General features: G+C 40.0%; 1 protein-coding gene across 1 annotated transcript; it reads left to right on the top strand.

The window, feature by feature from the left end:
- Window positions 1-1,646: 1,646 nt before the first annotated feature.
- Window positions 1,647-15,370, top strand: mrpl3 (mitochondrial ribosomal protein L3). Its single transcript, XM_074613620.1, has 10 exons — window positions 1,647-1,859; window positions 5,250-5,435; window positions 5,532-5,619; window positions 6,545-6,643; window positions 10,546-10,645; window positions 11,369-11,429; window positions 11,659-11,770; window positions 11,906-11,983; window positions 12,118-12,195; window positions 15,150-15,370. Exons 1-10 carry the CDS (start codon window positions 1,786-1,788, stop codon window positions 15,297-15,299), a joined length of 1,026 nt encoding a protein of 341 aa, XP_074469721.1. The 5' UTR covers window positions 1,647-1,785; the 3' UTR covers window positions 15,300-15,370.
- Window positions 15,371-25,311: the final 9,941 nt, after the last annotated feature.

The raw sequence follows: 25,311 nt of genomic DNA, 5'->3' as shown, positions 1-25,311 counted from the left end.
CCAAAACTAGGCTACTAAATGGACCCAATGTCAATTGTTGTTTCCAAGGTCAAGAATGAACCTTGACACTCAATAATATAACATATTTTCGTTTCTGTTGGGTTATTTGTATCAAGCCATCAACAACATTACATTTTATATAAACATAATAGTTTGATCCCTTTGTGGATACCAGATTGTAGTGTAGATTGGAGTGCCCCTTCAGCCCAATATTTCTAAGGACATGCAACATGTTTTCGCCTTTACCACCTTGTTGGTAAGACGACTTATTCTGTTCAAATGGAAACATGTTCTACCTCCGACTCACAATAGGTGGGTGAAAGATATGTTACTGTCCATTGGTTTGGAGAAACTTAGATTTTCCCTTAAGGGTTCCCTCAATTTTTTTGAAAAGACTTGGAAACCTCTTCTAAACCATATTGAATCTCTGACCTCTTTGCCTGGCTGTAACGACTGAGCCTCCTTATTTGTTTTGTTGGATTGGCGTTGTGTTTTTTTTTTTATCTCTATTATTTTATTATTATTATTATTATTATTATTATTATTATCTTTTTTATTTATTTTTTATATGTAAATGTTGTATGTGTTCTATTATTGTGTCTAGTGTGTTTGGTGTCATTCCTGCCTTAAGTCTTATCACACTTAATGTTATATTGGTTACTTCCTTTATTGTCGGGGGTGGGAGGGAAAAATGGATGAAAATTAGAAGACTACTTATTTTCTCTGTAATTTATATGCCTTGCAATGCTCTTCCAATTAAAAAAATAAAAAAATAAAACAAATACTAATTTAAAATATTTTCGTTTCTGTTGGGTTACTTGTATCAAGCCATCAACAACATTACATTTTATATTAAACGTAATAGTTTGATCCCTTTTGTGGATACCAGATTAAGCAAATTAAGCAAGTTTTTTTTTTTAACAATGTCTTTATTGCTTTTTTTTGTTATACAAACATCAGCATTATTATGCAATATATTCAATACAGGATTTACTCTAACAAACATAACATACAATCACCCACCCACCCGTTCTCTCTTAACTTTTCCCTTTCTTACAGGGCCAAAATCAATACATAGCTTCACAGTATCAATCATACAATTAAACAGTTAAATGGCACCTCTAACAAAATGAAGATACACATAGGCAGAAAATAAATAATAAATAAAATAAAAAGATTTTCAAAAACAAGAGTCCATTCGCAAATTAAGCAAGTTAAGAAAAAATGTGTTGCTCGGAACCTTTTTGATGACCCTTTGTGCAACTTATCACACTTAATGTTATATTGGTTGCTTCTTTTATTGTCGGGGGTGGGAGGGAAAATGGAAAAAAATAATATAAAATATTTTCGTTTATATTGGGTTATTTGTATCAAGCCATCAACAACATTACATTTTATATAAACATAATAGTTTGATCCCTTTGTGGATACCAGATAGCCTACATATGAATTGAATGATGAACTGCTGTGGTCTTATCTAGTATGTTTTTGTTTCTTTTTCTTTTCTTTAATTGCTATGGACCCTCCTGTGTGTCTGAAATACAGTTTGAATAATATAAATAATTCCAGATTAAGCAAATTAAGCAAGTTAAGACAAAAAGTGTTGCTCGGAACCTTTGTGATGACCTCTCTGTGCAGCGGAACTGTTTTTGTCCCGTACCGGAAGCAGCCAGGGTGACATTTAGAAGGCATGGTTGATCATAATGTTGTGAGACGTCATGCCCTCTTTAGTCTGTGTGTAGCTTCTCATATTTATATGTAAGTGTATCTATATTAAAGAGCGCAATGGCTTCGTGGAGCTGTCGGCTTCTTCTCCTGAGAGGATCAAGACTCATCTCTCCTCGAGCAGCAGCTGAGAGGTAGATCATACTGATGCTAACTGGCTAGTGGTGCTAATGTGACTGGAGTGAACCAGTATGTGAGCTTCTCTAGGTTTCTGTGGTGAATTAACACTGTTTTGCATTTTAGTTCTGTCCTGTCCTTGCTGTTTTTTTTACCTGATCTTTTTATTTGCCAATAAATTAGCTAATGTTCTCATTTCCTCAGTATAGATAATCCCAAAGCTTTGCTTAATTGCCTCTTATAACTAACATATACCATTTCACTTTACAGTAATTGCAAATATTTCCTAGGGATTCTACATTTTTTGTGTTTTTTTTGTATTTTTTTTTTGTTTAGTTCAGTTCAGTTCAGACAACTTTATTTATCCCCAAGGGGGCAATTAATTTGTAGCATTCCCAGTCCATACATCCATACATACACCAGACAACCAATAACTAGTTAAGTCAAAGGAAACATATATTTATTTTCTTTATACTTTATTTTTTCAAGGCTGTTTTCATATATGCAATCCACTGTTTGTAATTACAACAGTCTATAAACCAACTTTTAAGTAGATGAGCTTTACAGACAAACCCATCAAGTACACTAAAGAAAACAACCTCAACATTCAAAACCTAGAAAAGAAATAATAATAATAATAAAGACAAAAAGAAAGAATATAGTTTAAAAAAACAAAACAACAAAGCCAGCAAAGCAAACCCCCCCAAAAAACCCAATAATAATACAAAAATACGAGCGTAATAATAAATTAAATAAAAAAATAATTTAATACACATGCATCCTCCTTAACGTCAGGTCACCTCCAAGCATATGTGTATGTATATGTGCATGCGTGTTAACCCATGTATCTATATTTTTCCTTCTGTTAGATTCCATCTCTTCTCAAAAACATCCTCCATATTCCTTATTTTGTGAGTTCCCAAAGGAAACATATTAAAGGCGTGGGGCAGTTGGAGGGACAAGTTACAATAAGAACCATATAAATAAATAGGATTATGGCAATAAAAGCCCCCAAAAAATAAGAAACAATATATGAGAATAACATATCTTAAAGTTCCTCTAAATAACAGTCATTTAAAATGGGTATGGTCTGTGTTCAGCAGCTTAACAGCAGAAGGGATAAAGGACTTGGAGTTAGGATTTGTTCTCCTTAAGGGCACATTATAACGTCGGCCTGAAGGCATTAGAGAGGATTCAGCAGAAAGAATGTGATCTGGTTGGCTGATCTTTTTTTTTTTTGCTTTCTCAGCCACCCGTTTCTCCCAAATTGTGCCCAAATCCTTCTGCTGAACTCCACTAATCCTGGAGCACACTTTGACTATACTATTTAGACTGTTCTTGTCATTCACAGAAAGACCGTTAAACCTGCAGGTAAAAGAAAAGGTTAAAAGGCTTCCAATAAAAGAATGGTAAAAGTTACATAAGATCGTATCAAAGACATTAAAAGAATGTTATCATTTTCTCAGTATAAATAACGCCAAAGCTTTGCTTAATTGCCTCTTATAACTAACATATACCATTTAACTTAACAGTAATTGCAAATATTTCCTAAGGATTCTACATTTTTTGTGTTTTTTTTTTTTATTTTTTAAACACAGCTGAAAGGTTCTCAAGGTCATTCGTGTTTTTTTTTCACTGTAAATTTTTTTTAAGATTTTAGATTTTCAGTGTTATACTAGAAATTGTGACTCACCACTGTGAGTTGTACTCTCGGGTGGGATGGCCTGCACTGGCAACCCGTAGGCTCTCCCATTGGTACATCCTTATATATAAGGTGATTCTGGGTCTGCTCCCACAATACTTAAGTGTTTTTACTACACAAAAAAAGTGTGGACAGTATTCACTGTGTTCACAGGACCTCTTTGTGCTCTCTGTCCCAAAAGCTCGGACAAAAATTGGGGAAAGGGTTTTTGCATATTCTGCACCCTCAGCCTGGAATTTGCTCCAAAATGACCCAAAAATCAACAAGCTGGTATCATTAAACATGTTTAAATCTAAAATGAAGGCTTTAGAAGCAGACTCTATGGCATGCCAATGTTTTTAGCCCCCTTGTTTTACAGCTGACTCCCAGAAAAGTTCATTTTTGTCCCCCCATTCGTCTTTAGGTAGTTCTCTTTTAATGCACATTTTAGTGCTTTCAGTGTTTGTGAATTGTATTTTATCTCTATTTGTGTCTGTGTCTGCAACTTTGTGTTTTTGCTGCTGACCGTCTTGGCCAGGTCTCCCTTGGAAAAGAGGTTCTTAATCTCAATGGGAATAACCTGGTTAAATAAAGGTTAAATAATAATAAAAAAAAATGTAATAATTAATATAGAGACCAGTATAAAAGACAAACTGATGAACCACTCCTCAGTCTACAGTAACAAATGAGTAATGTGTTGATAGCCATCTGCGAGCAGACGTGGGCAGACTTTAATATGACAAAAGGTCACCAAGGTCCTGAATTCAGTCCTGCGTAACTTGTTTTTTATTTCTGTCTTTGTGCTTTGGCACTTTGTTACACTCATGCCAATACATCATATTGCATTGACTCGTCATTTAGCAGTGACATTTATGCACTTAAAATGCACAAACTGTCCGTGTGAATGTGTGAACCTGCTTGTTACTCACCAGCAAGGACACTGCTGACTAAACTGACTTAGTAAACTAAAGTGACAGAGTAGTATGAGGCAAGTATCAGTGTAGGTTATAGATCGATAGATCGATAGATAGATAGATAGATAGATAGATAGATAGATAGATAGATAGATAGTAACTTTATTGATCCAGAGGGAAATTCAAGTTTCCAGCATCACAGTTCCATAGTGCAAAAACATGTTAGTAAAGAGGCAGTAAAAAAGTTAGTAGTACAAACAAATATACCAGATATAAAAATACAAGGAGATGAAGAAAACTGTTAAAAGTGAATATAGTGCAGAAGAGACTGTTAAAAGTGAGTATGGTGCAGGGTAACTCCAGTAGCTCAGTCTATGAAAGTGCACTGTGTGCATTATTATCTGTCCTGCAGACCGTCCTCCCCCTCCCTAGAGAGGTGTAGTACTGTGAATACATAAATCAGCCCTGGAATGATCCTCAGATAACTAAGGAGCCACAATTTTGATAATCAGTTATTTTATTTGATTGTCAAAAATAAAAAATAATACCATGTCAACTTCTCAAATGTAAAATGTGCTGCTTATTGTTTGTGTGTGTTATCAGTGTAAACTGCATATTATGTTTGAGTTTGGGGCTGTTTGGCAGACTAAATGAGCTATCTGAAATTGTTACCTCGTACTTTTTAAATTGTGATGTGCATATCTAACTATTTTCTGACATTTCACTCACTCAACATGAATTATAATTTTTATTTTTAACATTAATCAACAAAGTGTAGTAGCACCTGACTCCCTGATTTTCTTTTCTTGCAGTCCTGCCCATTTGGTAGGTTGTATCAGGACAGTAAAAACCACAACATGGTTTGATGAACACCTCACAGAGGACAACCAGGAGTACATGAGGAAGAGCATGGCACAAGAATACAGGAGCCAAACAGCTGACAAGCTCAACCCACTCAAAGATGAGCCCTGGCAGCGTCACGAGTGGTCAGAGGGTAGGTGTCATGATTAGTGAGAGCTGCGTACATCATGAGTCTCCTTCCTGTTCGCTCACACTTCAACCTTCTGTTCATCTGTTTCCTTTTTCTCAGGTAGTCGAAGAGTTGGGTTAGTAGCAGTGAAGTTGGGGATGGCTCCCATCTGGACAAAAACAGGAGAAAGACACGTAGCCACCATGTTACAGGTAACACACACACACACACACCTGTCGCCTTTTCTATTGTGCCTCAGCTTTGCATCAAAACAGCCGCAGCCCAGTATTCTTCAGGAATGATAATGTGTGTTTGTGATCCATAATGAAATGACCAGCAGGTCAGAAAAGCAGTCAAATAAATTGGATTGTTCTGTGGAGTGTCGGGGAAACAATAGAAAATATTGAACACCTTGAAATCTCACCTGCAGGCTTTGATCATAAGAGGTGCAACGAGGAGATATTTGTTTATTCAGATCACGTTTTAATCTCATCGACTAATTTGTCAGTGAAGTATATTGATGGCCCACAGGCGGCTGCGTGTGTTCGCTCTCCTTTCATTGATATTGACATACTGTAGCGGGTAGCATAACAAACACCTATTGCAATTTCAGTAAAATGTGAACAGTCAGACTTTTGTTTATTTTGTCATCACCTCCGCTTGATATCAGATTCAAAGACACACAGAAACTTTTATCCCCATCTGCTGATTCACTTTTGTCGCATTTAGTCATTTGTTTCTTTTCAGCGGATACAGGAACGGTCTGTGCTTGATGAAAAGTAGAGCGTTTGAATTACTTTCTCAGGATGAAAGTACTCCCACCACTTTGGCTCATTGTGGTACATGTTCTGTCTGGAGCAAAACTGAAAGTGTGTCATACTGCAGTGTTTGTGTACTGTTTTCCCTCATCTTCTGATTTACTGGCAATGCATCATGTATTGCTAAATGCCGTGTGATGTCATCCTATTGTTGCATTTGGCCCAAAATGTGGTGATAGTCAGGTATTAAAATGTTTTACACAAGGGACTTTCATCGAAATGTGTTTATGTTGTAGGTCAGGAGCAAACGAGAGGCACAGTGAACACTTCAATCAGACTAGGACTATTGTTAATCCAGCGTCTGTTGTTTTTTTTCCAGGTGCAGGACTGCCATGTAATAAAGCACCTGTCCAAGGAAGAATATGATGGACACACCGCTGCCCTCCTGGTAGGAGGGAAAAACGTTTCACCATTCCATGTAAGAAATAGCTGTTAATAACCTAAAAAATACATGTGTAAGCTTTTTATCATAGACCCCCTTTATACCTTGCATTAAAATGCGTCTCATATCCAGATCTATATAAATATGATTTGACCTTATGACATTACACCTGGTGTTAATATGTGTCTCCAGTGTCCACACTTGAGATCCGAATGGGTCAAGTCAGAGATTACTTATTTATACCCACTAGTTATCAGGGTCACGTTTTTACCCATTATAAGAGACGATCTGCACAAACCCACAAAAACAAGCATTAATCTACCACCTGAACCCGACCCCACCCGCAAACCTCCAACTTTATGCATTATAGCAGCACAATTGTCAGGACTGCGGACAAAGACAACTACTGGCGCTCGCTCTGTTTGTGTGTGTGTGTTTGACAGAGAGAGTGAGAGTGACTGAGAGAGGGGAAGAGAAGGTGGAAGTTGGACTAATAGCACACATTGTTTCTTGATAATTTACTTGGAACTCTACTTTGTCACTTTCTGACCTGCCCGCCCTAACCAGTGATAATTTCTAGTTAGTTTACCTGAACGTTGTGGGGTCGACCCACGCATCACAACCGCCCATGTAGTTGTTGTATATGGATTGAAAACGCAATTACATTTACACTTGTGCATCACAATGCGTCCCTGACCATCTGGAGGTGGTCACTATCCATCCTCAATGCGTGCTATATTTTCCTGCGGTCAGCACTATCTAATTGCAATCCCATCACCCAAAACGCATTTTAAAGCCAGGTGTAAAGGGGGTATTAGCTGTGAAATTGGATTTGTTGACGTATTATTATGTTATTTAGAAAATATGTGGTAAGTGAATTGTTATTGCAGCTGTCTTTTGGTCCAGATTTTCAGGCTCAATTCTCTTTAACTGTCTATAATCAATATTTATTACAATAGAAATGTATCAAAATGACAATGTGAAAAAACTGAGTATGTGAAAGGGTTGCTCGTAGTGATGAACCCATAGACAATGATCTCCTGAATCTGCTTCCCTCAGCTTTACAGAGCTGTATAATGAGTTTCAGCTCATTCTTTAGCTATCTGACTTTGGTTCACTCTCACTGCTCTCATGGCGTCGTTTTCTAATGCAGCAGAAAGGCAGTTTTCACACAAACAAAACCCCACTGCACACTACCTGCTCTGCACCAAACAGCCAACAGACAAAGTTAGAGACTTACTGTTGAACCTAGAGGAGCAGTTAGCAGCGAAAGAGCCAGATATTTCCCTCAGGAGTTGATAGTTATTGCAGGTTTTTTAAAAGTACTATTTAGGAAGAAGTAAGAAACCTGTGAAGTTAATCATAGCAAACTGAAATACCTCTGCTTTGTTATACCAAGAGAGGCCCAAACAACAATCATGTGAAACATGAAAAAAGCACCTGATACTGTTTTTGATATGCGAGTTTGGTGGGGTGAGAATAACAAATTTAGACTTAAAGCAGCTTAGTATTTAGCTAAAATGCTAAGCTGCTGTATCAGTAGCACAAGTGGAGAAGAGTCGTAAAGACGGCAAACTGACGGTCCGTTATAAAGCTATATTTACCTAAAGTTTGCTAACATTAACCACCATGAGTTACTGGTCCTACAAGACCATGTTAGGCTGGAGCAGAAACCCTGAGTGTATTGAATTCAGCAATGGTATGTTGGTATACTGAATTCACCTTTTCATTTTTGAAAAGGGGAAGAATGTGTTATTTTTCTCTCAGAAGTTACATCGTCTTGCTTAAAGCAAAATAAAAGGATTTGAAATGAGGTGGAAAAATGTATTTCTAAATATGAAATTTGGGCTGGGGGTGGGAATATAGTAATTAAAAAATAATTGTGTTTTGCGGTATTTATAATCAGCAGCTGTCCCGAAACAGAAGCGCCATTTAATTATGTGCTTATTTATTTTTGCCTTCCAATAGTTTGAGAAATTGCCAAAATTTCAGTAATTCACAACGCAAAAAATTAAAATTTACTTTTTATTTGTTTTAATTATTTATTAAATAACCCTCCACTAAAAAACTCAACATTTTAGACAGTTATTTTACATGCAATATTAAATACATGAATCATAAATAAGGCTGAAACGGATGACTTGTTGAGCTGTTCGATATGTACTGAATTGTAATGTTTGAGAATGTCATATCTTATCATACCAGTCACTACGCTCTTCAGAGCAGCAGAGCAGCCAGTGCCAAATACTTAATCACATCACAATGTCCGATTTTTGCTCATTTTAGTTCTGGCTACATTTCATAATCATGCAAGAAAAATCTAATCAGTGCGACAGCTTTATGGAAGTATAACAGAGTTTTGTCATTTCCCTGTTGCATTGAGCTCGCATCAGGCCTCCCAGTTATAAGACCGTTTATGAATTCAGCTCTACAGTCAGGAAATTATACTCACCCACTAAACCATCAGTGACTATATTTCATCTTGGGTGTCTAAATAAACGGAATCCAATAGATTTCATTGCTGTTATGTCCCTTTAACATTGACAAGTGACTTTCTATGCTCATAATAAACTCTCATAGTCCCATCACTGCCTCAGACTGCACATCTGACCTCCAGAAGTCAAACGCTGCAAGTTTAATCTGTGAACCAATACTAGGTTAGACAGGTTTAAAGAACTTATTTTGTAATGTTTCATGTAGGGCTGACACAAATGCTTCGCAGCTTCAACCGTCGCCATGGTAATCCCTTTTCTGCTTTTCTTTATACATCAGTATGTAATAAGGTATAAATCCCAAAATAGCCCATGAAATAAGGAATAACACCACAACATTATTCATATTCAACGCTAATTATTATAGAAGCTCTGAAGCCCAAAAAATGGCATTCGGAACAGCCTTAGTATGATGTATGATAAGGAACTTCTCCTTTTTAAAGGTACAGTGTGTAGGATTTGGTGGCATCTAGTGGTGTTGTTGCAGATTGCAGAGTACCCCTCCGCTCACTCCTCCCTTTCCAATACTGCGATAACATGAGCTGCCTAGTGCGAAACCGTGGTAACGCCGCTCACCTCGCTCAGAGGCCATCCTGACCATAATGACACTACTTTAGGAGCAACGGAAGTCAGACGGCGGCTGGCGGTACCACGGTTTTGCACTCTGCAGCTCACGTTATCGCAGTTTCACAAACGTGTCAGAGAACTACGGTGGTCTTCAGGTAACGTAAAAACGAGAAAGGCTCTCTCTAGAGCCAGTGTTTGGTTTGTCCGTTCTGTGCTACTGTAGAAACATGGCGAACTCCTTGAAGAGGAAGAGGAAGATGACTATGTAGATATGAAGGGCTGATTATAAGCTAACGAAAACACAACAATTCTTAGTTTCAGGTGATTAAACACTAATGATAACTTCATAATGACTATATATATTCCCTCTCTGCTAATAAATCCCCAAAAATGCTACACACTGGCCCTTTAAATGTTGCACCCATCGTTCTAAGGTTAAAAACAGATGAACTAGGCTGAACAAATCAAAGTGCGATTTATTCCTTGAGTCTTGATAGATTGATGGGCCAGTGTCAAAACATGAAGTTGTTTAGAAACCCCTCTCACACAGACGCATCACTCTTCAGTCAGAAGAGTCGGAGTGAGAAGCTTTGGCAGGCTGATTTTCACCCTTCTGTTGAAAGGGAGAGAGAGAGAGAGAGTTTAGAGTGACTGGAGGGGCTGGAGGAGATGAGAGCGAGCCGAGTGAAAGCAAATGTCAGAGATGCTCACTGCCAAGTGTGCGTGCGTGTGTTTGGCTCCCGTACAGTCATAACAGGCCCACGGTTAATTTGAATATGCCAAAGTCCAACTGCTGTTCGTTCTTCTTTTACCACTTTATTTCCTTCCCTCCATCCTCACAATTATCTCTCTCTCTCTCTCCATCTTTCTGACTGGCAGAGGTCTGACGGGGAAATGGAGATGTTCAGGAATGCAGGGGTGCCTCCGAAACAGAAAGTCACCACCTTCAAAGTCTCAGACAACGCCATCGTCAAGCCAGGTATGCACGTGCATTAGCTTATAATTAGGGTTGTCAAAGTTAACGCGATAATAACGCGTTAACTCAAATTTAGGGGGCTAAATAACGCTCTAAACTTGTGCTAAATTTTGGCGAGGAAAAACTGTCATGGCCATTTTCAAAGGGGTCCCTTGACCTCTGACCTCAAGATATGTGAATGATCATGGGTTCTATGGGTACCCACGAGTCTCCCCTTTACAGACATGCCCACTTTATGATAATCACATACAGTTTGGGGCAAGTCATAGTCAAGTCAGCACACTGACACACTGACAGCTGTTGTTGCCTGTTGGGCTTCAGTTTGCCATGTTATGATTTGAGCATATTTTTTATACTAAATGCAGTACCTGTGAGGGTTTCTGGATAATATTTGTCATTTTGTGTTGTTAATTGATTTCCAATAATAAATATATGCATACATTTGCATAAAGCAAGCATATTTGTCCTCTCCCATGTTGATAAGAGTATTAAATACTTGACAAATCTCACTTGAACAGATACAAATTGTGCGATTAATTTGCAATTAATCATGATTAACTATGGACTATCATGCGATTTAAATATTTTAATCAATTGACAGCCCTTCTTATAATTAAAGAAATACTCATTCACTACATTTTCACACGTCACACAGTAGAACCTAATATCTATATTGGCAGTTTTGTACACATTTTGTTATATAATCTTGTTTGTGGTGTGTTTCAGGAACTCCCCTGTACGCAGCACATTTCCGTCCGGGCCAATATGTGGACGTCACAGCCAAATCGTAAGTTCTGTTCTGCCAGAACTCGCTGGCGCTTCCTCTTGGCTTTCCTCTCCTACTTCTTGCCCTCTTTCATCTCCAGCATCATGTTTTTGAAGAAAGATCATTTTTTTTTGACTTTACAAGAAAGTCCAAACCTCTTTTCTTATCTTGTATCATTATCCTCCGAGGCAACAAGTCAACACACGAGAAAGTAAAAATATACATTTCTTGTGTTTGTGTGTGTGTGTAGCATCGGTAAGGGTTTTCAAGGCGTAATGAAGCGATATGGGTTCAAAGGTCAGCCAGCCACCCATGGACAAACCAAAACTCATCGTAGACCAGGAGCTTCTGGACCTGGAGGGGTAAGACAAACACACAAACACACACACACACGCACACACACACCGTTTAAGATGCTCACCCATGCCAGACATGAACAGTTGGCTTCCCATAATCCAGACATTTGAGCGTGCGTGTCTTTTATCATCTGCGTCTAGGATCCAGCCAAAGTTTTCAAAGGGAAAAAGATGCCCGGCCGGATGGGCAACACCTTCATCACAGCTTACGGACTGAAGGTATACACACACACACACACACACACACACACACTCACAGGGACACACGCACACAGACGTCGTTTTGAACTTGTTTGTCCTTGACTGCAATTTCAGTTCAATACTCTCTCATCTGCTTCCTCTCTCGCTTCCAGATATGGAGGGTCAATACCAAGTATAATGTGCTGTATGTGAACGGCTCCGTCCCCGGCCACAGGAACTGCGTCTTGAAGGTAAGAATAATCATATACATGCACGCTCGTGAAGTGTTAAGTCTAAGGTCAATCCCAGCATGCTCAGTGTTCTGGCAGACACGAGTGACCTTGCACCTGGAAAACACCGTCACACCTGCAAGACAGTGTGATCCATCTTCATTGACACTGTGCTGGATCAGCAGCATGTGAGTGTGTGTGCTTGTGTTTGTGTATTTTTCTGTGAGGGAATGGGAGCGCGCACCTTAATGATGTTAGTAATATCCACAGCATCCATCTCCATACGCTGCATTTTGTGTTCTCCTTTTGTGTGTGCTATTATTTGTTTTGCAGACAAGCGATAATGAATACAAATGTGCATTGTATTTCACCAGCTCAGCTCTCTTACACACACACACACACACACACACATACCTGGATCCACTTATATCACATTACCCTAAAGGGCACACAAGCAGGTTAATAATGTTTGTACATTACAGTTTGTTTTTATTATTCTGTGCAGCCCTAATGTCCATATGTAAATGAGGAATGTTTTATTGACTCAAATTAAGACGAAGAGCTGCAACTAGTAGTAACATTAATTATTGATTTTCTTTAATTAAAAAAAAAGCAAAATGTATGGTTAATCGATTAGCCCAGTGGTTCTCAGACTGGAGGTGAGGGGCCCCTTGGGTGCGTAGACCCGCTGCAGGAGGGGCTGTGTATGACCACCAAATGGAAAAGTAATGAATATGATTCACGTGGGAACACTAAACAAACACTAATCTTGCTAACCTAAATCTTTGTAGTTTGTTTCAATGAAATTGGCTTGCCTTATTTGTAGTTTCCCCAATACTGTTGTAATCCTTAAGATTTAAATCCTGGTCGATTTGGCGACATCTGTGGTGGCCATGGTAACAGCAAGAGTGGTTTACAGCAAACTCTCCCAGAAGAACAGCTGGTCTATCCGTTTACAGTGCAGCCAAACAAACTTGGGTCGTTGTAATAAAGATTCAGTCAATAGCAATTGCAACCGCGATTTGATTCCGTGCTGCACACGGCAGAAAGTTAAGCTGTCGCCTGCAAATCTTCACCTTACAGCTCACTGTGGCTGCTCCTTCTTTTGCAACATTTAAAGATGATTTTGCATTTATGATGTAAAGAGAGCGAACAGTATATCAGTAACGCTGATGTCAATGAGATAAAAGAATGCTGGATTGCATGCATGCCGTGTTCCCCTGTGAATTCTAGGGCTGTCTCGAATACCATTTTTTGGGCTCCAAAGCTTCGGTGATAAATATTCGAAGGTATTTGAAACTTCGTGATGCAGCGCGGCAGACCGACGTGCTCTTCTGTCTGTCTGTCTCCATCTCCTCGTTTCAACGCAATACTGTACACACACGCACCTCTACACACAACAAACAGCAATATCCATCTGAGAATAACTAATAATAATTAATGTTAAATATGGACAATGAATAATGTTGTGGGATTATTCCTTATTTCATGGGCTATTTTGGGATTTATACATTATTATTACATAATTATTATTATTATTATTACATCAAAAATATAGGTTTAATGTCATGAAAATCAGGAAAAAAGATATGAGCAAAGTCTAGAGCGGCGGCCGTGAGCTAGCCAGTGGGTCATGCTCATATGCTCAAAAAGGCGCGCTCGGCCGGCTCGCTTATGTCAACAAAGCGTGAGAAGCTGATTACAACACACACAAAGGGAGAGTGACTTCATTCTCTGCTCAGGTGGACATCTCTACTATATCTTTACATAGCAAATAGTTGTTTGCTGCTATATTACTGCTCTGGATTTGGATTGAATTTAGCAAGTTTAAGGATTCTAACTTTCTCTCTGTTTATGTGGAAAGGGGCGGGGGGGAGCATGAAAGTTTTTTCTGCTTCTGAAGTGGGGCATGACAGAAAAAAGTTTGAGAACTGCTGATTAGATTTGAAAAATGTTAGAAATTAGTGGCAAATGCCTGCAACACATTTTCCTGTCCCCAAGGTGACATTTCCAAAGTGCTCGTTTTGTTCTGCTAACAGTGCAAAACCCAAAGATATTCTATTTGAGATCAAATAAATCATAGAAAAGCAATAAATCCTCACATTTGAGATTCAGGCATTTTTTGCTTTGACTAACTAAGTTAAAGCAGCAGAATGTTTTTGGCATCATTGGGCCAAAAATACCATAATAAACTTTCAGCATATTGTAATTCAAGTGTTCTGAGAGGAAACTAGACTTCTGCTCCTCCTCATGGCTCTGTTTTCAGGCTTTAAAAAAATCTGATGGGAGACTTTGGCCAATCACAGGTCATTTCAGAGAGAGAGAGAGAGAGAGCGTTCCTATTGGCTGTTCATTCAGCCGAGGCAGCTGTCAATCACTCACAAACTCCAATCAAACGGTCAAACTAGGCAGCGCTGATCAAATATGAATCACTATTCTGTTTCTGTAATGCCTATTTTCTCGCCTCAAATGTTTTCAGAATCACCTTGTAGTGTACTGTTTAGCTGTAAAATGAGAACGTTTGTTACCCAGCAGTCATGTTGAGATCAGTTGAGGAAATACCAAGCACCACCGCCCACCAACCAGAGCAAACTTTCTCATTTTACAGCTAAACAGTATTTCATATTTGATCAGCGCTGCCTAGTTTGGTCGGAGTTTGCGAGTGATTGACAGCTGCTCAGAGACGGCAAGGCTCCAGCTCGGCTCTGATTGGTTGTTTTCCTCCGATCTGTGAAATCTTGCAGATGCCATTAGGAACACCGGAGGACACAGAGGAACAGGATTTTTTTTCACCTGTCTCATGCACTACTGTCAGGATATAACTTATTTTTTTTTAATCATATGTGCTCCATTTCTACCCACTGCAGCTTTAACAACTAGAAACACTTTCTGTCTCTTAATTATTTCAGTACTAATTAAGAAAAGAGCATCCTCACAGCTACTACAAACAGTGTGTGTGATTGTGTGTGTTCCAGATAAGAGACACTATACTGCCGACCAGGAGCTCCTCCCTGCTCAGCCCTCCTTTCCCCACCTATTTCACAGAAGAGGAAGGCGACCTGGATGAAGACCTGTACGACGATAACTTGTTCATTCACACAGACCCGTCATTAACACTGACCTGAACACACATCATGTTTTCATCTAAACCCACAAACTGTATCTGGATCCTGTAATAAAGAGTAATTGCTTTGAATGTCTTGAGCCCCTCTATTATAATTATTTTTTTTTTTACAGTGAGATGCAACAGCACTGAGCCTGTCTGTTTGATCCAAACAGTTATTACGTTCTCTTTCCCCCCGAAACCATGGTAACTGTAGGAATGATGATGTCACTAGAGGATCCCCAAGCAGAGAGAGGAGGGAAAAAAGACAGTGAAACAAAACAAAAGAGAAGCAGATGTGCTGGAGAAATGTGCAATATCTAGGCAGGACGCAGGATAAGGGAAAGGGAGGAGGAAGAGGAGAGTGAGCTGGATACAATGAGTTGCACAAAGCAGAGTGAAAGAGTGAGAGGAATACAGACTGAGGAGGCAAAGGGTCTGTGTGGGTAGGGGTGGAGGAATGAATGGGGTGGAAGTTATGGAATGAAATACAAAGGAGTAGAAACAGGGAAGGGTGGGAGAGGGAGTCGGTGAAGGTGTGGAGGGCGTGAAAAGGAGAGGCAGGCTGACAAAGGTTGACATTTGTGCATAAGAGGATAAATGAGGACATTAATGTTGCAGAGGGGAACCGCTGGGCGCTTAAGTCTGAGTGTTTGTGTTCAGCAGTATTAAAAGGAGAAAACGTCAAGCTGGTAGGCTGACAGATTCCCTCCTGCACCGTTTTGCCTTTTTGGGCACTAATGAATCAAATGAGAATCATGTCCTCCAAAGTGTTGGACTCCTGTTTAGTGTATCCTCAGAGGCCTGCATGTGATTCAGTCCCTTTCTTTGTTGCTCCATATCTGCCGTGTAATTGACAGCAACAAGAGCAAGGCTTTTGTTTGAAACACTGACAAGTGGTAGTGATGCCTCACAGGATACCCTGCAACTACTGCGGATGCACACACTGCATTGATTCCCTAATTGAAGTGACACACAACCGGCAAGAGTCAGAAACGCGTAACACACAGTAGCTGCTCGCCGTTTAAATAGGAAGATGCAAGGTGGTGATTTGGGTTTGTGGCAAACAACGTCCCGCTCCAGATAACATGCCACAGCTTGTAGGTCCATAAGGCAGCAGCAGGTTCTTTGAAATGGTAATGATATCGTTTGAAAGTCCTGCTCTGTGGAGCCTGCACATCATCAGGCTCTTGTGGGGGTGGACGAGAGGAGAGGGGGTGAGGAGGGATGGGGGGGGGTCGCTGCCTGTTAAAGCAGCAGAGCAGAAAGAGAAGACGATGAACTCCAGCCTGGTGTGTGTGTCTGCGTGGAAGACCAGTAGGTTAGTCAGTTTTCAGCCCAATGAACTAATGACCTGATTAAAGGAAAAAAGCACCTGAAAAGCTGGATGGATTTAAGCACCCTATCTAGAGCATATAACAGAGTATTTAGAGGGATCAATAAAGGTGCTGTGATATCAGTTGCTAGGCTGTACCCACTGGTTTACTCCATTACCGTGCTTTCAAACACTAATGTCAGGGTCATAAGGCCAAAACATTTTACCTGGCCTTCAGATATACCTGCATGAATCTCACTTCCAGACTGCAGATGTACACAGTAGAGACGTAGACTTGAGATCAACTCATTGCCTTGAAAACCCATTTTTGCTATTAGCCTCTTAATATGACTAATGGGGTCACTAAATAAACACAGAATGTTCTGCCAACAGTTTTTTTTTCTACAGTTTTGGTAATGAGGGCTCTAGAAATAGGATTTGAATTGAGGCTGGAGAGCAAAAACATTTTAGTGTCAGGTTGTGACCTGGTAAAACCCCAGAACAATAAAAAGTAAATAATTAAAGTGTCAAGCAGGCCTTGCATAGGGTTGTGTCTAAAGGCATTGACCTAGACTGGTTAAGGTTAGGATAGGTGGTTGTCGGGCAGCGAGTCTCAGGAGAGTTTTTGCAAGTTTTCACAATTTGCGGGTTACCTTCTAGACATGACCCTTGCATAGCCACACATTAAATATTTAAAATATTAGGCCTATGCATTGACTTGGTCTCAGCTAGGGCTGCAACTAACAAGTTATTTTCATGATTGAATAATCTGCTGATTATTTCCTCTTTATTAATTATCTCCACCAGGCGTAAACCTGGGAGGAGATTATGTGTTCGGTCGTGTGTGTGCTTCTGTCTGTCTGTCCACGGCTAATCTCACATACTACGTCCTCCATCAGCCTCATATTGTTTGTGCTCATTTATGACTTTATGCTCAAGGACCTCTTGTGGTTGCTGTGATTCACACTTTTTGAAATACATATTTTATTAACTGTTTTATATTGTCATTTACTGCTGACTCCTCACTCCTCTTAACCGGGCAGTGGTTGTTGCAGACACACCTGGTGGAGATCTGCACTCTACGGAGTGTACTTTTCTAGTCGCAAAATATCAGTAAATAGGGAAAAATGCCTATCACAAGTTTCCAAAGCCCAAGTTGATATTTTCAAAATGCTTATTTTGTCTGACCAACAATCCAAAACCCAGAAATTTACTTGAACAATAAGAAAACCAGCAATTATTCACATTTGAGAGGTTGGAACCGGAGAATTTTAGGTATTTTTGGTGATTTTTATCAGTTATCAAAATTGTTGTAAATATTTTTTCAGATCATCAACTGATCAATTAATTGACAATGTTTTTAGCATTAAGGAATGTATAACAAAACAGCCTTGAAAGAACAAAAATGGCCAATAGTGTGCCATTTGAATGGCCAGAATTCAGATACATGAACTGACGTTAATTTGCTTATGATTTATGTAAACCTTTGTCTTGCCCAGGACTTTGTTCCAGACGTGCTTCGACAAGACTTGAGATTGAGAATTGACTTGACCCAAAACAGCTAAAATAAGCAGATGAGCTGTTGAGCAGTGGGAGCAAGAAACCATTTAAAGACAACAAGCCCGAGCAAGTCTCCGTCCCACCAAACACAATGTTGCAAATCTAGATATTAAAGTGCTCCCATAACCCCACCCACCTGCTTTCTTCACTGTCAAACTCTCTGATATCTGATCCCCGGATGCATTTTCATTTTGTTAATTAAAGAGCAGGACAGGTTTTGGCTCAAGCTAAACGTTTTGGGGGAATTACTTTTAGTGTGTGCTAAGGTCGCCCTGTGATTTTGACCCCAGTCTGACATGATGGATCTACTTCTCTACTTCTGCTGGCTCAACACATGAGAGATCTGATTTCCATTAGTAAAGAGGGCATACACGCATTCACATCCTCCCTCCTATTGCTTTCAACACACACACACACACACACACACACACACACACACACACCTACCGCGACTCTATCTCCCACACACACACACCCACATACATTGTTTTATTGCCTCCTTAGCAAGCAACAATTCCGCGTCCAAGGCTTGTCAGCACTTATGTTGCTACTTCCTTTGCCGAGTTTACACAAAAAGTGTTGATGTGACCTGGATCTTAACACACACACACACACACACACACACAGATCAGCATGTGTGTGTTTGTGCAATATGAATTATTGAGTGTGTTATTTGAGGGACAGCTGGCTCTTGAACACATTAACTCGCTCAGTTAGAGAGCCAGTTGTAAGTCCGTAGTGACGGGAGCGAGTCAATAAACAGGAGAGAGGATGGAAATGAGAGAATGTTAATGCAATTTCACACTGACTTCAGCATCAGTAGGCGATGGTATTAGAAAGTGTTTATATAAGCTCTCAAGTCAATTAACACGAGGAATAAAATGAGTTAATCTGCTCGCCAGGAAAAGAACATTAAGTTATTTTTTTTATTAGACTGAATACAATCACAGTCTGCAAATAGAGGCGTCTGAGTGACATTTGAAGTTTATATTAGAGCCACTTGTGAATTGATTGTTCCGACTCGAGCTCTTGCGCTGCATCATTGACTCAAATCCTTAAATTATGCACATACATTTCTTCAAGCTCGATAGAGATGAAGTGATTCCTAAGTATAGATATTTGAATTAATGTTGTTTATTATAATCAAATCCAATAAGATGCATTTACAGGGGAAAGAGAGCAGCTTGTATAATATCACCGTACATCCCTCTAAGCCTCACTGCCGGTGGTCCTGCTGTGGCGAGCCCCTCCCAGTTGTGCACACCTGCGTCTCATGAGCGTGTGTGTGTGTGTGTGTGTGTGTGTGTGTGTGTGCGGGGTGTGTGTGATGCCTCCCACCCACGTTGGGTAAATTTGGGTTCCTTCCTTCCAGCACCACTGGGTGAAAGCAGGGTGCAGCCTTTGGGTCCCCACTTTCCACACCACAGGTGTTCCCATCCTGCCCTCAGATATGCTTTGTGTGTGTGTGTGTGTGTGCAGTGCCTCTACTTATTTGACCTTACAAAAAACAGTCTTTCTCATGACCTTTCATTGTCTCACTCTTTCCATCTCCATGGTAACAAGGATCAGTAAAGAGGAATGGGAAAGTAGAGTTGGCGTGAGAATAACAGGAGAAGTTTAGGAACAAAGATCAACCAACATGTTCATCATGTTTAGATGTTTACCAAAAGCACTCAGGCCTTCACACTTCTCAGATATAACAAAGTGGTTCATTACACCATGTAGATGTTCACAAATGTCTGCAATCGCCCTTTAACTTCCACAGCACCGGCGTGCGCTGTAAAAGCTAGAGCAGTGTTTTGTGGGGTTTTAAATGAGCCGTGTGGTGACTGGGAGGTAAATGTCATCCGTTTTCAGCCGGAAACCTTCGCCACAAGAATGTGACCGCGGGATGCCGAGTAAATCAATATGGAAGCCAAGGGAGGAGGCTGAAGGAGGGGGGTAGAGATAGAAGGATGTTACCGCGGGTGAAAAACTAAATGACAGCAGCAAAGGGAGGAGAAGGAGGGAGAGGGAAGAGGTGAGAGTTGACTTTGAGAGGACTTAACGGCTCTTCCTGTCTGACCTTTGACACTCGGGGAGCAGCTTAATCTGTGACATTATCAGTGTGTGTGTGTGTGTGTGTGTGTGTGTGTGTGTGTGTGTGTGTGTCTTAGTTATTTCTAGCCAGCCAGGCACTGTAGTGTTATTGTAAATTGTGCAAATTTGTGCTATTATCCGCTGCGGATTATTACACATTTGGTGTATTAGTGAGTATTTAGAGCAGCAGGATGGTGTAGGTGGTATTAACTGAAAATAAACTACAGCGCTCATGTTCATCGTAATAAAGGAACATATCACCCAGTGCAACTGTGTGGCTCATTGATTGTGTTTTTAATAGTTTTTGGACAATAATGAAGCTAGTGCTGCAGGAATGAGTCCAAAAACAAGGAAATGAGTTTTAGCACTTCCAGTTCCCTCGTCTGGAAGTCAGTGGGTTTTTAGTTAGATGCCTGAAATAAGGTCTGTGGTCAACACAAGATTAAGAGATTTTAAAGTTTTGTTCTACAATATAAAACACGTCAGTAAATATCCCACTCTTGAATTTTGAAGTTTTTACATGTCTTAAAAAAGGCGATTGCTAACAAGTGGCTAAATGAGACAACAAAACATCACACACTCGTTGTGTATACTCGCGTTCATGCGACTGTGGTGTAGTTCGTTTATAGCCTAACGTTAGCTTTTTGAAAATTCCATTCACACTTCAAAAATCATAAAAGTGGTGTTCATATGTGAGGATTATTTTACGGAATAAAACGTGTAAGTATCATAAATGTGGAAAAATGGAAAAATCCCATTGGCTTTTTGTCGAGGGAACCAAGGCGATCCTAATTTCTAACCGGGTTGGCCTACAAAAGTTAGTTTTGGTCTTTTTGTGGGATTTGATGACAATAATAAAAACCTGAATCACACACATACATAGATATACAAAACATACTGGTATCTAGGTATACAAATATTTTTATTTGTTGAGATTTAGGGATATGTGTTGCCCAGATTCCCGTCACAACTCCAACACAAACAAGAACAATTAAACCCAAATTATTTGCATTGCCAGATACCAGCATGTGTAAGTGGGAAAGTATAGTGACCCTTTACAATGTCATTTCTCAACAAAAAAAAAGTACACTCTCTTCCCTTGCACACACACAAAGTGATGACATTTCTCACTCCTGAATAGAAAGCCATTTAGCTTGACTCACAGAGAGGAGCGCACACAAAGGCCACTATACAAAGAGAGAGACAGACAGTGAGTGGGGGGGGACTCACTTAATACTGTGGAGAGTAAAGTACATTAAAAAGCATAAAAACTTGAAAACCATACATAGAGAGTTAATGTATCTATTAAGGATGAACAATAGATACATCAACTTATTACATTATCCAGATTCTATGGATTATTATAGTCAGTAGTTTAGATTAAGAAAACAGATAAAATATGTTTTAACCTTCCTGTTTCTTATCACCTTTTGTTTGCTGCTGAAAATAAACAAACAGATGAATCAAAGCTTTGTCAAAAATGATGAAAAATCACATTTTGTATTTTGTGTGAAAATTCACTGCACTGTGTGGGTTGGCTATTCCACTAATTATAAAAACCTTCATCTGCTATGAAGGCATCTCTGGAGACGTGTGTGTAGGGGTGTCAGTGTGTGTGTGTGTGTGTGTGTGTGTTATAGATAGAAGGGAGGGCAGAATGGGAGCAAGTGAGAGAGAAATTACATCTGTTTCGGGTCAGCAAAAACACTTTATCCTTACTTAAAGAGGCAGTAATGAAGCTGCCAGCAGGCAACACACTCAAGTTCACACACACGGGCACACAATCTACACATCCAGTACGCAGACGTATCATCTCATCCCAGCACAGCATTAACTGCAGATCACATATTATTCATCCTGAACACACACACACACACACACACACACACACACACACAGACACACACACACAGACACACACACCTGTGCACTATCCCAGCTCTCATCTCATCCCCTGCAAAGCTTGAAACACGCCTGAGATCATCAGAGATCATCCAGATATCTACATGATAACAATATCAATTATCACAGCATCATGTTGAATCAGCACACATTCCCTCAGTCGACACACGGGGAATGCAAATGAAGATGCAGATCAGCGGTTTCAAAGTGCCAGAGGGTCTTATCTGTATCTAGCAGTGCACGTTAGACTGCGGGGCAACGCTGCCGCTCAGTGGTTTAAACAGGAGCTGCACACACACACACACACACACACACACACACACACACACACACACACACACACACACACACACACACACACACACACACACACTGAAGTAGGGCAGGTTGCAGAGGAAGTTGAGCAAGGTGACATCTCTGAGTAAAGTGGCCTATGGCATGTTTCAATCAAAGCATGGACTTAAACAGTGTAAATGAGCCACATTCCTCAATTTCCAGTTTTACATTATAACAATATAGGCTAAGTTATCACGTTATAACAAGACAAATAATACTACATTGTTATAGCGAAGAGATTGTATGTCTTGTTAAAAACTTGTTATAAGTTACTTTTCATGTTAGTACGTGAAGCTACTATAACGTTTTTCTTTTTCTGGCGTGGCAGCAATACACAAGCATGTGCATGTCGAGTTTCTGCATACAGAAAGCTGATTTGGGTGTTTAGGACTGCAAAGAACTATGACAAATTTATCGACTCGGTTGGTCACGAAAAGAACATTTATGAAACTCTGCACATGTACTAATAAGTTGTAATATTTTTGCAATCAAACTTTAAGGCATTAAAACTTAAAAAAAAATACTTACATTTTATTAGAATCATCATATACATACATACAGGTACATACATCAAATTGAACCTGAGCATTAGGAGCAGTGGGCTGCTATAAAGCACCCGGGGAGCAACTTGGGGTTCAGTGTCTCACTCAAGGACACTTCGACATGCAGACAGTAGGAACCGGGGACAAAACCGGCAACATTGTGGTTCAAGGACGACCCACTCTACCAACTGAGCTACACAACAGCGTGACACAAAGAACAAGCCTGGGAGGTTATTTTAAACTTTGTTGGAGCAGGCTGTAATGCTCCTACATCTGGCTGTGTGATCTGTGACAACGAACCTCTTTACAGAACAAAACCTGGATAGCGAGTCACTCCTTTGACCTGCACTCTAATCAAGTCATGCAGAGAAACCACCACTAGATTGACCCCCAAATGTGCACCCTGCTAAGATAACAGGACCAGAGTCTGCAGACAGCCAGATGCTTTAGTGTGTTGCTGGATTTGTATACCGCACAGCCCAGACCTCAGGGAAAAAATCTTGCAGTCACTGTAAGAGAGACAAAAAGCCTCTTAGTGACTCTTTAAGTTCTTTCAATAGCTATTCACCTTTCATGGGTGGCTGAAGCTCAATGAGCGGGTGCTCCTGTAACTGCAAGGTTGGTAGTTCGATCCCCGGCTCCTATCTGCATGTCAAAGTGTCCCTGAGTGAAACACTGAACCCCAAGTTGCGGCAGGATTGATTTCCTGGTGTTGTGCATGCTGATTTACTGTCAGTCTCACTGGGACACTTGAATACAACAGAGCCATCATTAGAGATACTTACACCTGTGCTTTTTTCCGCTATGACAAGTCAAAATGTCAGCGGTGAAAAAGGTCTATTATATAAACACGATTCCCAGAAAATCGCAATCACGTTTCCAAGTAAGTAAATACTATTTTAGTTTCAATGTCACACCAAAATGAAACTTTATTAAGACCACTGATGTCCTCCTCCGTGTCCTTGCAGAAAAAAACACTAGGATATTTCTCGATGCTTCAACAACTAAAAACAACTGACAACCGAGGACATATTGAGGACACAGCGTAAGCATCTTGCAGGTGGAGCTGGACAGGAGAGCTCTTCAGAGGCCTCGAGTGTCACTGAGGGAGACGGTCACTCCACTTTAAAACCTGTCAATTACTCTTTTCATGTCGACACAGCCTCTTTCTGATGAATGAGTGCTGCACGAAGGATAACTTCACCTTCACCTGATCCATCCAGAATGGGAAGTCGCTTTCCATCCAAGAAATAGTCAAAGAACAAAAGCCGACTGAGCCACTGTAGCCTGCAGCTGTTAACCACCGTGGAGGAGGACACATTGTAGGAAAGATGTTTAATTTGAATTGCATAAAGACACAGAAGTGCCTGCTGCAAGAGGTGAGCACATCCACGTCCTGAACACCAAAGAGGATAGAAGCACTAACTTACCCCTCACATTATAAATAATACAGTAACATGAGGAAAAAAGTGCAGGAGGAACTATAAAGGGATTCAAAGGGAATAACACGCTCTCTCCATAGATGTTTGAACTGAATAAATTCAGTATTGTTTAGTGAGTAGGTGTGTGTTTTTTCAAGTTCAACTGAATTTAACTGCATGCTTTTTCTGCTGCAGCATCCACATGAATCACATGTTCTCCTTTGAGACAAAATCATATAACATAAAAAGTAGAAAATGTATATTTTGGGGTTTTATGATAACACCCAGAGGGTAATTTATAAAAGCACTTAACATTACTGCTGTTCTGAAGGTATTTTCTAAGTCACTGTAGAGGAGGTGAAACCTATGATCAGAATAATCACTCTTATTGTTTAGGTCACCAAATTGGCCAGGGCTGGAGACTATAGGGACGTGAGGAAACCAGAGTTAGGGACAGCGAAACAGGAAATTCCTCCAAAAAAGGATTTCATTTTAGATGAACTTCCCTTTTAATATCATCAAGTGGTGTATTTTAGATGCACTGGATGAAGACAGGGGGTCAGGTCTCAACAAACCAAATGTGGGACAGAGAGTATTTGTGTGGGACTATGTGGGACACGTTACCAAGGTTGAGAGGTTTAGTCTACAATTTTTATATTGTCTATTGTATATCTAACTTAAATTTTAAACATTACTATGAAGCCCCTTACCTCGTAACATCTCTATGCTTTGCCCATCTACTCACATGAACTGTGTTGCTTCATGTCATATTCCCCCTGTGTCAAATTGAAAAATAACGGGCAAATTTAGCCTTCCACCGGCTTATAAATACTTATAAGTAGTTTCACAGTCTTCGTTGTAGCTCCTTTTTCTTTTCTT

Source organism: Sebastes fasciatus, chromosome 17, assembly GCF_043250625.1.
Source record: "Sebastes fasciatus isolate fSebFas1 chromosome 17, fSebFas1.pri, whole genome shotgun sequence".
Lineage (NCBI taxonomy): Eukaryota > Metazoa > Chordata > Actinopteri > Perciformes > Sebastidae > Sebastes > Sebastes fasciatus.
The sequence above is the reverse complement of the archived record's forward strand: the minus strand, read 5'-3'. Positions and strand labels throughout refer to the sequence as shown.